This window comes from Cyphomyrmex costatus, unplaced genomic scaffold (genome assembly GCF_001594065.2).
Source record: "Cyphomyrmex costatus isolate MS0001 unplaced genomic scaffold, Ccosl1.0 scaffold302, whole genome shotgun sequence".
Lineage (NCBI taxonomy): Eukaryota > Metazoa > Arthropoda > Insecta > Hymenoptera > Formicidae > Cyphomyrmex > Cyphomyrmex costatus.
In genome coordinates, this window is record NW_017277148.1 from 513680 (window position 1) to 532709 (window position 19030).

The window sequence follows — 19030 nt, forward strand, 5'->3', positions numbered from 1 at the left end:
TCTCTCTCTCTCTCTCTCTCTCTCTCTCTCTCTCTCTCTCTCTCTTTCTATACAATGAAAACTATATCGCTAACATGGTATGTTGTTCCCGAAACGAGGCAATTCCTGCAATTGTATAATGTGAATGATCGGCATAATCTAAGATTATGAGATTATAGCGACACGCATAAGAAATTGAGCTGCAAATACTGTGTTCTTTTAGACGATACAGTTTGCGATTCGAAGATCAAAGAGCTGATTTTTTTAAGTACATTAAATCTGAATGTTGTAAAAAGTCTATTTTATTGTAATCGAGATTGTGCAAATTATTTTGGTACTGGAAATTCGAGATATTTTGAAAATAAGCTCCTCAATATGATGATAAGAGTCTTCCAAATGCTGAAAAGGGGATAGTCATCGCTATGAAACGTTTGCCTTGCCTGAGCTATACAGGATGCTCCAAATTTGATCGTTCTTACTCCTGAGAGAAATGTTTAGTATTTCACTGTGATTGGTGAATATAAATAGTTATAATTATTATGAATAGGAGCTTTACAGTTTTATTTTTATAAATGTTATGGCTCCAATGTTAATAATAATAACACTAGTTTACAAATTTTTAATTTTCGATCATAAAAGAATAACTTTTTTAAACATATTTTGAATGCTAAATTCAAATTTGTCGCTAAAAAATTCCATCAGGTCAAGTTTTTAAAATACAGCATGTTAATTTTTAAAACATATTACTTTCCAAACAACTTAGGATCAACAAATGATGAATAAGGCAAATATTTCCATTAGGATTTGATAATAATCGAGAAACGTTATCAGTGGTATTGGAACGAAAACTTGCTAAGTAACTATTACTGAACTCTAAAGTATCTTCGGACGATATACGGCCAATGTATACGCTTTGCACACATTCGTTAAATATTGACTACATTCAATATGGATAATTATGTATGTCGTGTATGTGTACGAAATTTGGTAAAGTTGATATACGTTGGCCATATCGCATCTAAACGTGCTTTAATAATACCATGAAACCAATCAAAAGTCATATAAAAATAAAAATTAAACGCTCAACATGTATAATTTTCTAATTTCAATAAAGTTTTACTATTCAGAAAAAATGTCTTTTCTTATATTTCAAAAACCGGATGAAATTTGATGGGAATATTTCGATGGCAGAGACTCAGACTTAGCGTCGAAAATTATCCTAGAAACGATCTTCATATATTCTTGCACAAAATCTTGTAAACTAGTGTAATTATAATTTAATTGTACCAAAAAATATGTACAGAGTGTCTAAAAATTCGTGGCTTAAAATACTATAGCAAGTTTCAAAAAAGATTTAAAAAATTGTGTTTTTATTTTAAGCAACAGTTTTAAACGGTCTTGTGACTTGTAAGTATATTGAAGTGCGCATTCACTAATACTATTGCACGCGCAATTCACGACCGTAGTCTATAAATAGTTGTTTAAATTCTTTATTGTCACAAAAGTTACTTAAAATAAAAATATACCAATAATCTATTACTTAATTTTTTGAAAATCTTACTGTAGTATTTTGAGTTATGAATTTTAGAAGTTGATACAAAAAATTACATTAAATTATAATTAAATTATGGCAACTGCAATCATTTTTTTCTCCCACACACACAGTGTACTATCAATTTATAAACACTTCAGCAAATCCGAATAAATAGTCTCAATGAGCGTAGCAATACAACGCTTCGTTCATTTTTCGTTAAAATAAACTAAATGAACTATGAGTCAAAATAGATCTTTCAAAAAGATCCCGCAGGCGCTCGCGTACTTCCCTGAGAGGGATTCTGCTAGCTCCTGTCCTGGAAATACCCTGTAAAGAATCACTTCGCGATCTACTCCACTCGCGTGAACGACGGTAGTTTATTAAGTTCTCTTGCTGTATAAAGTGTTGTGCCGAGTGATAGTCTGCCGGATTGTGGAGAGGCTGTCCTGCACAGAGTTCAGGCGGACGACCGAATTCTGTGGTACATGGGTGACACCATTCTCGTGGCGGTTGTGGTCGGAGCTAGCACACACCATCGCCAGGGCACCGCCGTTGTTCCTCGACCCTCTGCAGTGCAGTAGCTCGCGCATACCCTTGCGAAAATTGCGCGATAGAAAGGCGTATAGCAGCGGGTTGAGGCAGGAGTTCATGTACGAGATGAGGAAGGTCGATACGGTAAATAAAGTGCTGAAGTCCGACGCGTGATCGTAGTTCGGGCTCCAGTGTCGCCAGAGAATACGCGCCTGCTGAGGCAGGTTGCACACGGCGAACATCATCACCACTGCGATCAACATTCTGGAAAACAGTGGCGAGACTGTTGATGGTTGGCCACGAGAGATGTTTCGATGAATTAAGAGACTTCTAAGACGTTTTTGGGATCGAACGACATTAGATAACAGTCAACAGGGTTGACTAAATCATTGATGACACGATCTCTTTGAAAGATTTTTTTAAAACTTTTTCTACGCAATGTATCGACGATAAAGAAACGCGCACTAGGAAAAAATGAGCAATCAAAAATATTTCGTTTATAATAAAAAATTTAGTTTCTGCTCAATGTACTTTTCAGCTTTGTAAATAACATAAATATTTGTTCATACCAATAAAACAATTCGATGTTAACAGTTAATTACTATTGCATTTGAGAGTATTTATTAAATATTGCATTAATATGCTAAACAAAATACATAGTAGCTATATTATCAGACTTCTTTGACAGTGTAGGCGGATATGTTAAATTATTTTATTCAATTAAATTACAACGCATTAAATAACAAAGGGAATATAATATAACAATATTTGCCAATTATCAGCAAAAACATTGATACTTTGTTACTTTATAAATATACAAATTTTTTGATGTTCGCAAAGTTAATTAATATATTATATTATTCAAAAGCGTTAATAAGCAAATGAAATAATCATTTAGTTGTTTCATTGTGGCAATACCGCCGAATTCTCGAACGCAATTACTCCAACGGATATTAATTTTAGCCAGACGGAAATTGAAGACGCTATTATCTAACGTACCCTGGAAATAGACGTACCTGATAACGCCGCGTCGTGCCTTTAATACGTTTCTGCTGGACGTATGTATGTGGTGCACACGACCATTTTTTGTCCTGGCGACCAGGCCGGGTCCTCCGAGGGTTGCGCTGCTCCTCCAGAGGCCTATGGCGATCCTTGTGTAGAGACAGCACATGAGGAAGAGCGGCAGAAGGTATAACAAGACGAGGTTCACTATGTCCAAAGCGTTCTTGTTGTGCTTTTTGATATTGGCTACGCAGATTATATCGACGTCACCGTTGTTAAGACGATTGCTGATGGTCTCAACATAGAAAAATCTGGGCGAAGCGTATACGGCTGCCAGAATCCATACCACACCAATCACCATTCTAAGGCGTTTCCTGGTCAACATGGACCGGCATTTGATAGGATGGACGATAGCTAGGTAACGCTCGGTGCATACTACTACGAGGATCAGTATGCTGGCGGTGTACGAGAGCGCGTGCACGAACATATACACCTTGCAGAAAAAGTCACCCAGCTGCCAGCTGTTCATCAAGTAGTTGGTGAGCGTCTGGTAGACGCAAAATATGCCCACGCAAAAATCCGCCACGGCCAGATTTGCCAGGAAGAAATTTGTGATGCTGCGTAAGCGACGTGAAAATGTCACCACGAAAATTACCATCAGGTTGCCTAGAACACAGAAATAGCGAGGTTATTAGAGTGCGAAACTTATTGCTGATAAAAGAAATAGAAAAATAGTAGATATTAAGACATTTCGTATTTCATATTTCGATTTAGAAAAAGATACTAGTAACCGTGTTTTCACGTTCTTGCAAATTTCTTTATAGAATGCCATCGTTTGTACTTTGTTCTCGTATTTAAGGCTGTTGCAAAAAGAAGCATATTCGACGTTGCTCCGATTAAAGAAGCGCATGTCACGACTGTTACGAGGGCTGCATGAAATGCAGAAAACGAGACCTGTGTGAAGCTGGCCCCCAATATAAAAAATCGATTTTTTTCTTCATGCATTCGATTGTTAATCGTTCGCTCACGCATGCTCAATTGGAATTTGCGTTTGCTCACCCTTAGTTTAAAAGATATACGAAAATTATGTTTTGGGGGGGCCAGCTTCACACTAGCCCTCTCATATTAAAAAATCGATTTTTTTCTTTATGCATAAGATTGCTCATCGTTTGCTCACGAATGCTCAATTGGAATTTGCGTTTGCTCATCCTTAGTTAAAAAGATTTGTGAGCAAACGATGAGCAAACGAATGCATGAAGAAAAAAATTGATTTATTAATATTGGGGGGCAAGTGTGAAGTTGGCCCCCCATAACATAATTTTCGTATATCTATTGAACTAATTGTAAGGGTGAGCAAACGAAAATACCAACTGAGCATTCGTGAGCAAACGATGAGCAAACGAATGCATGAAGAGAGAAATCGATTTTTTAATATTGTGCCAGCTTCACACGGGTGAAAATGAGATGGTACGAGTTGAAATGGAAGTTTGGTGTTTCTGTTTTGTTATGCCTAGTACGATCGTTCCATTGCACGCGCATCTTGTTATTTTCTAAAGAAGAGGGTGTAAAAGCGTAACATTGATAATAAAATTCATCGCAATTACATTGCAGTAAATTGAAAGGTTTACCATATTTTTCTTATTTGCCGAGGTCTTTTTACCAGCGCAATAATTTGCACGTCAATACATTTTCTACGTAAATGATGAACGTTTGAAACTCCGTTTTTTAAGTCGTAATATCGTTGAGGAGTGATAATAGTGACCTGCCAACTTGAATTTGAGAAAAGTAAGAGATCGTGCTCTCATAAATTATTATAGAGAGGCGAAGGAATAACATGGTTGATTCGAGTGAAAAGTTTCAGTGATCCCTTAAAGTTGAAAAATATATACCGTAACAAAGAGGATTTCGTTTCAACTTTCACATTCCGCTAACTATCTTTCTTTCCTCCATCATTTCCTCCATAATCACTTAAATCCATCTTATTTTTCGCTCTGAAGATTCCCTCGTGAGATTCTATTCATAAGATAAAACGGCATAAGACAATAAAGTATCTGCAACGATTTGACAAATGATCGGGGGATTTAAGATGTTGGCTATTGAGTGATTTGCGGTGATAGATTAATCCAATGCAAGTCTTCTTTTCCGAATCGTAAATCGACGTCCGCAGAATTTGTGTCCTATACGATTGATCTGATTGATAACGAGCCATTTGTATCTGAACATTTTAATTTTAAATCCATGTTGAATTTATATCGTCGTTTGACGTGGTTGCTTGAATTTATGTTTATTATCAATACCTCACACAAATACAACATTTTGCAGAACTATTTAAAAAGTTAACTTAATTAAAATATGTTTTTAACTTACTAATTAACTTAATTAACACTTTTGCAGTCCACCGACGATACAATATAATTGCGTAAGAAATAATATTAGTTTTATCGGCATGTACATCTTTATTATTTTTTTATACGTTAAAATTAAATCATTTCGACGCGCTGAAAAACTACATACGTACTATATAAATTTACAGAATTATACAAACACTTGAGATCCAACTAGACTGTTAAAGGCATTTATTTCCTATTGGTTGTGTCTCTATTATTATACATGTAATTGTTATAAATAAAAATATGAGCAAAATAGTGCTTGGCACAATTATATATATGACTAACGGTATAACGTAAATAACATAATGATGTTTAAAAAAAAAAAAAAATACTGACTAAAATTAGCTAAAGAAACCAATATCAGCCAATATCAGTAAAAAAATTTTGTCGTAAATAAGCGCTGAAATCAATTGCAAAAACAAAACAGTTATTTGGCTTTTAACGGCTTATGCAGCGTAGTTACCATATTTTGCTGCAGTTTTTAGTAAACAACTTTTAAACGAGTAGGTGGATTCAAATAAATTTCCATACGAATATTTATTAAAGTTCCATTAGTATACATATAAACATTTGATTTAATTCGTAATGCTACTTTTTCTTCAAATTTTCAAGGTAAACAAAAAAATTAAATAACTTTTAAATCAATAAGAAATTGTGTTCAAATACACAGATACTCATTGTCAAATATATAATAATAAAACAATTCATAAAATTTTTATATTTTTCATACTTTTATATATATCTTTTTTATACGCAGATTGCAAGATATTAATATTTTGTAAAAAAATTAATAGATATATATAACTTATATCATCAAGTTAATTTTGGGACTGTACTTAATAATCTGATCTATTATTTTATTCTTTAATATTTCAATATAATTTCTATAATTTCTTTAATTAAAAAAATATAATTTTAAATATGTTTAGTAAAATCATTCTAATTTGAATAAATGAAATAATTGTTGACTGTAAATGAGTGACGAGATCCTTCCTAATTTATGTATTGTTCAAATATCCGTGACATGACAGTTAAATTAATATAACTTACATTAGAAGAAAATTCGTTTTCAGGATTTATCGTTTAAAGAAATAAAAATATTCAGTCGATAAAACGGTGATCACACCGAGAATGACGAATTATCTTTATGATCGCGCTTTTGCTCGCAAAATTTTTTGAATCACTCTCGTAAACCGCGTTGAAAAATTATTGTCGAGCATTCTCCCTCTAAACGATGAATGAATTTAATTTTGCGACGATCTTGAAGACTTGGCATACTGGTTCTCATCGCTCTGTCAATTTTGCTTTTATCATATAAAAGCTGCAGTTTTATTCTGACGTAAGACCTAAGCTCAATGATTTTTATTAAAAAACATTTTTTCTTTTGTTGGATTCCTCTTATTATTACGATCGGTGAAGACGCATTGATCCAGATTAGGAAGTAATTATGAAAATTCTTAGTCGTCGCGATTCATTGAGCATTCTTCTTGTCAGAAGTGTTCTCAATTCCCGGAATAGCCTTTCAAATGAATTCTTCTATTTTCTCGGGACTGATATTCTTAGAGGAAATATGCAATAACTTGTTCCTTGACTTTGGCATAAGTTAATTTTTCTTTAAAAAATATGAGACACGCATAATTTTCCAGCTTCTTCGCTAAAGAAAGATTCAAAGCTCTTAGAAAAAAGTAGATAGCATGGATGGATCGTGCGTGTTTGTCTCTCGTCTGGCGTGTCCAAAGATATATCAGTGCGCCGTCACGTCTCAAAATTTAAGGATCAATAGCGCAGGTTGACGAAATTAATTACACAAAGAGAAGCGAGAAATTTGTTTTTCAAAAAGACCGCTTTTTACTTGTGAAGAGGCTGGAGTGGCGCGTGTGAAAATTAATCTTTCAGTACGTGGCTTAGCGCAGCGCCCATCGAATATGAAAATGCGATTATATTCCTGCAAATTTGCACCTAGAAGATAAGAGAAGATCCTTAATTGAAAAATTATTTCAATATACTCTCGTAGGAACTGGAAAATAAGCTCTAGAACTGTAACAAGTTATTAATGTCAGGTTATTCATGTCCTGCATATTTTCTTTCTTTAAAATACTCGTATTAGAAGTACCTTGCTAAATAATGGTCTTTATCTTTCTTTTTTAAGTAAACAGTAAAACATTTTGTATTTATATTGTGTTAAAACTGGTTCTTATAAAAATTGTTATGCTAAATTTTTAACATATCCGAGTATTAATTTAACATAATGTAATAGTAACATAATGTAATTTAAATATTTTTTGATAGTAGATATACAACATTTTTTAGTATTAATATAGTATAATAATACAATTTATAAATTAATACGTAATTTAGAAACAATATATTTTAAAATGTAAATTTTTAAATAAATAGAGAAAATGTGTTTACTTAAAATATTAGAAACGTTAATTTCATTGAAATAAATTGTTCACAAATTGTGTCATTGTAAAATTTTTTGTATTAACTTTTAACATAATATTTGTATTATATTCTAATATATTTACCTTGTGTTAAATATAATTTAATATAAATTTTCCAACTAACAATAAGTATACAATTTATAAATTTATATTTTATATTATTATTATAAAGATAAAAAATATATGTATAAAAAGTTCTTAATACTTTTTATATATTTAAAAGTGATAAAAATTAATCTAGACAAGAACGGGTTATTATCATGTGCAGTAAAGGCAAATTATCGTGAATTTGTGAAGGTTAAGAAAAGTACCGATTTCCAATAAATTTCTTGATGAGGTAAAAGACGAATTCGTGATGGATCGAAAATACTGTATACGGACACGTTACGGAAATAGCGAGATTACAAACTCAATAAGGAACATTTTACAGCAGTACGTGCTCCCGTAATATGTATTTGTCGGTTATATTCTCACGTCGGACAGGGTGACCGACGATCAGAAGTAAGGACGTAAGTTGACGTCGCAAGGGAAATTAATCGACCTCCAAGTATCAGACTAGAAGGGAGAGACGTCAATTCATGATATTATGCGAAATCTAAAAGGAGTTATATTTAGGTAAATCCGTGCATGAAATTCTAATCATCGTGTAAGCTAAAATGTCATTTGATTTTGTTGGTGAATTTGAACAATATGTTGGCAATCATGGGATAAAGTAATTTTTCTTGCGAAATAGAAAAAATGCATTTGAGAAATACAACAGATTAAATGATTCGAAATTATGCTATCAACATATTTCATTTTGTGTGATCCTTTTACAGTTTTTTAATTTTTGACATTAAATATTGCAGTAATTAAGTTTAAAATTCAAATTTTCTTGACACAAATATAAAAATAAGATAAAATATTATATATAAAATTTCATTATTTATATTTTGCTAATCAAAGACCTAATTTACGAAAAGTTTTTTATTTTCAATTGCTTACAATTAAAACATTATTTATATTTCGATATTTTTATTAAGAAAAGACTTTATAAATAATTTTATTTGTATATCAAGATTTAATATAGTTTATATTTTAAAATTATATGAATTTCATCGTATGTATGATTGAAAAACAGAGAATGCAGCAACGAATGTACAATATCGAAAATTAATATTGTATAAACATTGTAGGTATTTATTTTCATGGAATCATCACTCACAGTCTCATTATACAGATATTTTTCCTCGTTATACAACATGACTGCTACTGTAGCGAATTAATGTTGCGTGTTTTTCGGCTTGTAACTTTCAACGTTGTAATTTATTGATATCATGTGACAAAGAGTTCCAGAATGTTCTTTCTGTGGTCGATTTGTCTTCAATTCACTATCGTCAAAGTCTTTGAACTTCTTGGTACTTTTGCGAATTGAAAAAAGAAAGAAAAGAGAGTGATGAAGTGTTTTACTTACAATACTTATGGTTTACTCTTTTCAATCGTTTGTAAAGTTCAGAATAATTTTTAAAATATATGCTAAAATCTTCAATTGTATTTTTGCATAACAAATTAAATAAAAATTTCTCATTAAAATTGATATTCAAGAATATAATATCATGCATATTATTTATACATATATTTTTCGCTCGTAAAAAACTGATTCGATAAACGGAAGGATACTTGTGATTTTTTACTCAATACAGGGAATTTTACCAATGAATTAATGGCTGTCAGCTTACCAATGAATATTTATTGCAACTTTGCACAGTTAGGAAATGCGTTATATTACGTCACACGCTTTAGATTCACCTTTTGTTATCGTATAAAATATCCCTTTTTGATAACATTTTGAAACAAACTTTGTTCTCGCTCGATTATACGTGCCGCACTGCTTTTAGCGTCTATTACATAACGGAAGAGGATAATAATCGCGACATTATCAAGTCGGTTTTGACGTTCTAATTTTAATATAAAACAGAAGCGAGATAGTTGCGTCCGTGGGGGAAAAGTTTAAAAGATTAACGATATAACTTTTATGAATAATTAACCGCATTGTTGCATTTTGCATGTATACGGTTTAAATCAGGATAAAATAGGTAATTCAGTATGAAATCGTATTAAATTCAAAACTATTCCGATTTGAAAGGACGATGTGTAGAATAGGCCAAATTTTAGCTGAAAAGTGCAATATAAGTTATACACGCAATCTCACGTCATTTTGCGGATCGCTGATGATAGCAACTTTTATCCATTCAAATTCACGAGAAACATACTACACAGTCTACAAGTTTGAAAACACCTACAATTTTCTCAAGTCTCACAAAATGTTAAGTTACATAAAAATCCTTAAAAATTAAAAAAAAATCGAGAATTATCATAAAAAATTTTTCCTTTCTTTTCTTTTCTTTCTGTAAACTCTTTAATTTTAGAGTTAAAATATACTTTGCAAAGTGAGTTCTTACACAATAAATATGATATCGTTGTGAAAAATCATCATATTAATAAGAAAAAATCATATTAAAGTAAAGCTTAGAAAGTTTACATTAAAACACTTTCTTGTTAATTTTTGTTCGATGATGTTTCATCAAGCAACAACACTTTAAAGTAAAATAAATATTTAAGAAATACTAATTTTCAATTTTATGTAATTTAGAAACAAAATATCATAGAAGAACGAAGTTCTTTTTCCATATCATTGAGAAATTAAAGCTCTGCATTTTCTCCTCTTTAAAATGCATTTTTATAAACTTCTTCACTTTTTCACTGAAATACTTAACTTTCATGAGAAAATTGCAGGTGTTTTCGAATTTTTGAACGGTAGTGCGTAAATTTTTTTGACCCAATTAGTCACTTTAAAATATTCATAGCAATAAACGGTCGCAGTTACACACGGCTTTTAGTATTCAGTTTTATAAACGAAAGGGCGACTTCGAAATATAAATCGTTAATGTTGTTTCTCATATTATTTAGAATTCTATGACGTGCTTGGTGCATATTTGACTTATACGTGTTTTGCTTTCGTGTTTACGTATTAATTCAAACAGTGTTCAACATCGATTCGAATTTACGGTTAGTTGGATTTTGTTACGAGACAGTTCGACGTCATGTTTAAATCGATCTTTTAAGTGGATTCAGTTGCGAATGAAGGTCCTGTTCGCAACAAGGTTTACATATATGTGAACTACGGATATATCCACTTACTTCGTCGAACATATGCTGCTTCAATTTATTCGTTGATAGGAAAAAGCTATAATTAAACTGTCTATTTCGAGGAAATAACAAGTAAGAAGGATGATTATAGAAAATAATTAACAATAATATTATATATATTGTAATATATTATATTTTAGAGATATTTTTTAATATGATTATAATTCGATCTATCTGTCAAAAAAACGCAAGAAAATTAATGATAATCTAATATAATTTCTCACTGGTATGATAAATAAAATCTGTTATAAATCGAATTTATTTTTTATATTAATCCCAAAAATTTATGTTATAGCGGTACATTTTTATGTATTATGATTAATAAATATATATATATATATATGTATAGGTATACTTTTCATTCTTCAACATCGTTGATTTAAATAATTTTTATATTTACAGTTAAATTGGAAATATAGTATTGATAAAAATTAACAAAATTAATTAAACAATTAATTATTTAATAGGTAGTTTTATTTATTTATTTTAGTTCATCGACCTTCTTAAAGAATTAAACATTTATATTGAATGAAAAATTAACTGTTTGATGTAAAACTCTCTCTCTCTCTCTCTCTCTTGAGTATATCATAAAATCTAAAAGATCTACTAATAATAGAATTAATTAAATTCCGACGTAAAATATGATAAGATAATATGTCGCGAAATTCCTCAACGTCGAAAAACAGAATCTCCTATTTCACGAAATGTGATATTAACGAAATGTGATATAATACGATTTTACTCAATTTTATACACACATGTGTGTATTTTTAGGAGTTTCTGTTTTAAAAATGTATGAGAAGATCCATTAAAATATATTATAGTTTTATTTCATCTCATAAATTTTGTTTCTCAAACGGTAAGTTGATAGAAGATTTGATTTGAAAAACGTGCGGTAAGGCTAAGGAAATCATTATTGTTATCACACGGACGATATTTCAATGCTCGGAAAACTTCTCGAAAAGCATTTTCTTATCGTATTCTATGCCAAGACTTTTACTTTCCAATGATTCTTTCCGTCACGTCGTGTCGACTTGTATGTACGCAATTTAGATTCACGAAAAAGCTTTGAGCTTCCTTCCGTTCGATAACTTAGTCTCCTTCCTCACGTTCTTCTAGAAACGTCGCGAGAAATTTATTTATTCACGTATCTCTGCGAGAACACGCAGCTGTTAAAGCGAATGTATCGAGCTTGCGGTTCATCATGTTTCGGAAAAGAAACAAAGTAAGAAAACGAGTGAAAAATATAACAACTTGATATAGTAATAAAAAAAACAATAGAAAAGGCATGAGTAAAAATAAAAGCTGACTTTGTTTTCTTATCTTGTTTATTTTCTTAATCACGAAAATAAGATATTATTATTCTATTTTATTCCTTATAAGAACTTCGTAGATAAATATAAACTTAATACATCTACTACCTATTAAGTAAGATTATCCTAGCATTAATCCCGCAATTTCTATTCTGCTTATTATATACTTTATAAAATGTTGGTAGAGGACGAATAAATATATTGTCGCAATTTATCAACGGGATAGTATCACTGAAAAGATAATACTCCTATAGCAACGACGTGAAATTATTCGCGATGCGTTGTAATGAATTATGCAAAAATTCATCCAAGCTCAAGTTCTACACGTATTTAAATCATATTTACATAAAAGAGATTGAATAAGACATATATATGACATATAATTGTACTAACGTTTGCATAAAAGCTTTGCGTCTCTATATCATTGTACAATCTTAACTATTTTGTACTGATCATTCTTTCATTACGACACAAGAACTTTACATTGTGATACGTGAGATACATAAAAATGAAACAAACCCTTTACAACGGATGCAATGACACGTAACGAAAATTCTGTAGATATATTATTAGAACTTTGTTGGAAATATCGAAATATGATATATTACACACCTTTTAAAATTAACATTGTAAACTCCCTTTGTTATTAAAAATCCTACGTTATTAAAAATGTTATTAAAAATTGACCTTTAATCGATTCTTTTACGATCGATTGATTTGAATCATATTTTGTGTCTCGGTAAGGATATATCCACATAAATTTGCGAATAGTCGCATAAACATATACATAAAGAAAATTATTCGATCACATTTCTCTTATAAAAACGTACGTAAAATGTAATTGGATAATAATATTCTTTACGCATGCGTTTATACGGCTATGCTAGTTTGTGTGGATATGTCCTAAAGCGAAGACTTGGTTATCTATTGCTGAAAATTAAATTTGGAAACGTTAAGTTGTTCGTAGAGAAATTTTACAAACGAATAATCGTATACATGAACAGACTAATACTGTAAAATTGTAAAATAGTTTGCTAAGATATACTATTTAATAATTACAATATAATTTATATTACACTTAATTTTTTATACCGAAATCTTTTGATTCAAAATTGTTTCTTCTTAGAAAATATGTTGAAGAAGATTACAAATTTTTAGTATTAAACATTTTTTTCAAATAATCATCGAATTTTTGGATAGTTGCTCAGGTTTATTTATATTATATCTATGTAAAAGAAACAAATTTTTACTATTTGCCGCGCTTCAAAATTTATTTGGCTAAATATTTTTTATTTTTCGATCGTAATTTAAAAGCCATTAATCTCTCGATGTTTTCATTAAAGGAAAATGCTAAGATATTCTAAGACATTTACATTCTAAGACTTTTAACATTCATATGCTAAACATTGTAATATTTTACATATGTATATTAATTAACAGAAAGACGGAAAGTTTAGACAAGTTTTATCTTTGTTATGTTATAACCAAAATCGCGTTCTACAAATTTACCGAAACAATAATATACGAGTATACCTTCGAATTCTCTACGTCAATAATTCTCTGAATTGTTGGAGGAACGGGTATTCGTAAAGCACTGTTGCCTATACGAATTTTGCTCACAGCTAGTTCCACGCATAATTTCACAGAGGAAACTACGGATGTCCAAATAAATCTCTCTCTCTCTCTCTCTCTCTCTCTCTCTCTCGAGAGAGAGAGAGAGAGAGAGAGAGAGGGTTGGAGGGTACACTTGGTACTTTCATCGCATTTCACCGCAAACGACGTATTTGCCGAGCCGATACGAAACCATGACGTACAGTTTGAGAGTATTTGAATGTGTGCACCATATTGCCGATACTCCCCAAGCTAATATCGTTTATTGTTATTTCGACATTAAAATTACGTATGAGAACAAGGATAACTTGTTTTCCGTAGATTTTTGGTCACTGAATACAATCTCGTTTACCAAATTGCTATGTAAACATATTTGTATATATTTTTTAATTCTTTTGAATTTATTTCGAATAGATTACGTTAATTTAACAAAAATTTAAGAAGATATATATAAATTTTTTTTTGTTTAAAAAAATATCAGTCATACTATCAAGATATTATTCTATGCTGTCTACCGATAATTGTTGGTGTCGTTATGTATTGCTGCTTAGTTTTTTTTATCAAAATATCTGCGCAACAACACTAATGCGGAATCTACAATATAGAAATCGTAGCGGTCGTAGAGTTTTAAGTCGTAAAAAATTCACCAAAAATAATCGAGTATTCTTTTCATATTCGATTGTGAACGATTACTACGATTTGTATTGTAGACCCCGCATAACAACTATCGATATATAAAGAATAATATCCCTGGATAGGTATATAGTATTTTTATTGAATTAGAGGATTCAACAGTACTCTCTTCTCAACTTTCAAAACATGTGCTCGAGAAGAATTTATCGTTATTTAGCTGTTGATAGTGACTTATGCTAACGTCTCTTTATGTCATGGAAATTATTTATGTATCTTGTATCGCGCTTCAAATTTTAACTTATTAATTATCATATCGTTCTGAAATCAATAGCATATTATTCAACTTTCGACACTCAAACGGGCATGTGTGCGATGCTCGCTGCAAATCTCCGCATTTTTTTCAAAATGCAATATGACAATTTTTAAATAATAGAAAGTATCGCTCTAATTTACGATTATTTTGCGTGTGATTCTAAATTAATTAACAAAATTCTCGCGAGTGTGTGGAAGTAATGGCACTTTGACAACCTAAGAGGAGAAAAATGACAGGGAAGAGGAACAGGAGGAGGAAACTTAGAACAGGCATATTGAATGATGATAAAGTGATCAACTTTGTAGTGAGTGAAATATTACTTTTTATCTCGAGGTATCGGATCTTTAAAAATGATGTTAGACATTGTGTTATACACTAGATAGATCTGTCTAGATCTAGACTGTTACATTATTATGACAAAATATATTATAGATAAATATAATATTTCAATGATTTACAATGGATAGATTAAAAAAAATGGTTTGAGATTTAATTTTAGAACTATTAATCATTATTTATCAATTTATTGTGCTATTATATTTGAAAATATAAAGTTGCAACTTTAATATGCAATAGTTTATACATTATAAATACAAATATTTTTTAAAATCATAATAAACACAAGTATGTTTTTAAAAGTTGAAAGTTACATAATTGTATCTAAAATATAAAATATTGTATCTAAAATATTCATTTTTGTAATTTTAATCAACTTTTCAAAATTGTGACGATAGAGTAATTTGGTAAACGGGATTCAATATCTAAAAAAATACCATTATCTTTGTTCGTGTACACATTTATTTCTTAAACAATATTATTATTATATTGTTTGTGTATGTTTTATTATTAAAATTACAAAATAAAATCTTTAAATTGATCAGAGAGCATAACTTTTATAGGAATTATTTCTTCTATAAAAGAAAATTATAAAATGTGAATTACAAAATGCAAGAAGCATTTGTTATAGAAATTACATTACACGCATCAGAGATAATAAATTTTTTATAAAAAAAGATTTCTAAACAATTCCGTTTTAAGTCATGTAAAAGGTTGTACTCACGTGAACAAACGTTAACATAAAACTTTAAAAATATGACGATGCGATGCAATGAAATAAGTAGCACCTGCACTGTTCTTCTATCGAGAACTTCCGGCTTGGAAACTTCAATTCCCCGGCTCTCTCAGCGGCTTCACGTGAAGTACGCGGTGATGATTTATCTAGGGACCGTGAAGTATTCAACTCTCACGTGAAAAACGTTTTATAGTCTAGCGTTCAACTTTATTCAACAATGTTGGATGAATTACCATGATACAAAATACTGTAAACAGTTTGTACCTGTTGATATAGACGGTATAGTTTAGAATTAGTATAGAGATCAATTATTATAAAAAGATTGTTATAAGGATTGTTATAAAGGAAATAATTTGTATCCAGATATCATGGTATTAGAGGGTTGCAATTTGATGTATTCCAATTCATTTGTATATGCAAAAATTACGCAATCTAATCATGTATCCAAACTAATACATACACATTAATTTATGAACAATAAATTAATTGTTACATATTTAAATTCCTATTTCTTACATGAAAAATTAATAATTAAAAAATGTACCAATTATAAACTGATGTGTGTGTGTAATAAAATATTAAAATTAATATACTTGAAATTAATTAGTCACTTTTTTATATTGTAAATTTAAGAATAGTAATAAAAATTATTAAATCCATTTAGCTCGATTTAGACTGTTTAATTATTTAATTTGGGTAAAACTAGGGAAAAGGGGAGCCACCCCCGATGACCTTGACCCTGACATATGTTGTCAAGGTCATGACCCTGAGTAACCTCCTGCAGGATTTAGGTGGCGGTCGCTGTCCGTTAAAAAGTTATTAACAAAAAGTTTCAAAATCAACGTATCATTTCTGGGAAATTATACATATTAACGGACACTGTGCCGAAGACCTTGATATATGTTTACAATTTTATGAATCACGCATACCTCAGGCATTCTCACTCAGTGTATATCAGTCAATAGATGAGCTAAATTGGATCAGAACACGTTTTTGTGGATATTCCATACAAAACGAAAGCTGCTTCTCACGTTTTGAAAGTTTCAAAAATAATGTATCATTTCTGCCATATATGTATTATAACAAGTACTATTTTACATCTCCTCCTGTTTAGAAACGTTAAACTTTCCACGCGAATTAACTTTTACCCCCCCCCCCTGCACAGGGGCACACGACTTCTACGATTGTACTGTTGCTATGATAGTACTGTCGGGGCAGACCTCTGTGACGGTGTGGGTGCGGGGGGGGTGGCCGAAAGCCACCCCCTTGCACCCGCCCGTGTGTGTGTGTGTGTTCCATTCGTTATATAACGATTATGAGTCTATTACTTGATATTTTACACACACACACACACGGGCGGGTGCAAAAGGGATTCAGCTTGAGGTTTCGCTATAAAATTTGGATGTTTTTTTAAAATAACAACTGTAACTGATGATACAATATATCGCTTGGAGCATTTTAACCCATTAAGTCCTGAATGTCTTCAATCGCGTGCTGGACGCCCTGAAAAGATTAAAACGGACGAATTGCAAGCACTGCTGGATATAAACGGGTGAGAAACAATCACGGCAGACCGCTACCAACAACAATTGACCAATTTGAGCGATGCATTAGAAGAAAAGAGGCCATTTACTGGCCAAGGACGTCGTCAAGTATTCTTGCTTCATGACAATGCTCGACCACATGTTGCGAAAGCGACTCAGGACCATATCTCTTTGCGCTAGACTTCTTCCGCACGCAGCGTATAGTCCATGACATGGCGCTTTCCCGATTACTACCTATTCCGATCGCTGCAGCATCATTTGGCTGATACGCATTTCGAATTGAATTAGAAGAGATACGAAAATGCATTGATGACTTTATCGCTTCGAAGCCGGCGAATTTCTATCGTCAAGGAATTCGCAAGCTACCCGAAATATGGCAAAAGGTCGTTGATGCAAACGGAGAATATTTCGCTGATTAATATTTTTTCGTTTGTTTTTGAATAAAGATTGAATTTTACAAAAAAAAAGTCAGAACTTTTCTGTACACCTAATATATATATTCTATACATGTTGTTTCCTTCCGTTCTATTTAAACATAATTACTGCCAGTTATCGTGTCCAGACGAGAAATATCGTATTGTTCCTTAGGTATTCTCTATTGGAAATGACGGGTCGGTGCCCCATTTCAGGATATATCCGCTAACACAGTCTCAGACAGACACTAGAGAATACGAATGAATTCTCTTTGTTAAATAGAACATTCCTGGCAGCTTTCGAATGCTTCAGCACCTACCTGCCGACAATGATCGCATCTCGTTAACTCGGCTAGTTTCGATCGAATGCCAATAACAAAAAGGTGCGAAATGTAACTATGGCTAATTTGCATACTTTCGTAGACGCTTATAGTTATTACGAACGAATCCGTTAAACTGTTCACAGAAATTGGGAAGTTAACATTGATTTTGGAATATGGTTATTAATCTATTAAAACGCATGATTAGATCAGCAAAGTTAACAAAAAAACAACAATTAATAATAGGATCGCGGAGCACAAAAAAAAATTTCTAATATATATTATAAAAGAATTAATTTTGCAATTAATTGTGTTCAGAATTCCGTTAGGATGTTTAAACGAGGCTTCTGGATCGTTCGATACATTATGTACCTATATTATTTCGACTTTCGTACGATCTCGGTATAAGAAACGTGTTTGTTTATTTTTGCACTCGACCGATCTAGAGGCCAAAAAATAGTAACGATCTTATTATTGTCTTTCCCCTTTTGAACGTGTCGCTATGCTGACAGCAATGATCAATCAAAAGTCACTATAGAGAGGTGGATCCGCTAATCACTCAAATTCGTATATGCGTGATGAAAAATTCAATTAGAATCCGGATACCGATTCGCGTCGTGCGGCAACAAATTGTTACAAAAATGAAAAAATTATTAAATATTGATTATAAAAAGGAAATTATTGTGTCAATTAATTTTATGGAAAAATTACAAAAAGTGTATAACTTTTTAAAAGATTGTTT

General features: G+C 31.4%; 1 protein-coding gene across 1 annotated transcript in view; it reads right to left on the reverse strand.

The window, feature by feature from the left end:
• Positions 1-1893: 1893 nt before the first annotated feature.
• Positions 1894-19030, reverse strand: part of LOC108775597 (allatostatin-A receptor) — a 36354-nt gene continuing 19217 nt past the window's right edge. Inside the window, exons 2-3 of the mRNA XM_018542014.1 lie at positions 3061-3712; positions 1894-2308 (exon numbers count right to left, since the gene is read on the reverse strand). Of these exons, the coding sequence (XP_018397516.1) occupies positions 1894-2308; positions 3061-3704 (1059 nt within the window). The 5' untranslated portion in view covers positions 3705-3712. The remainder of the gene's footprint in view (positions 2309-3060; positions 3713-19030) is intronic.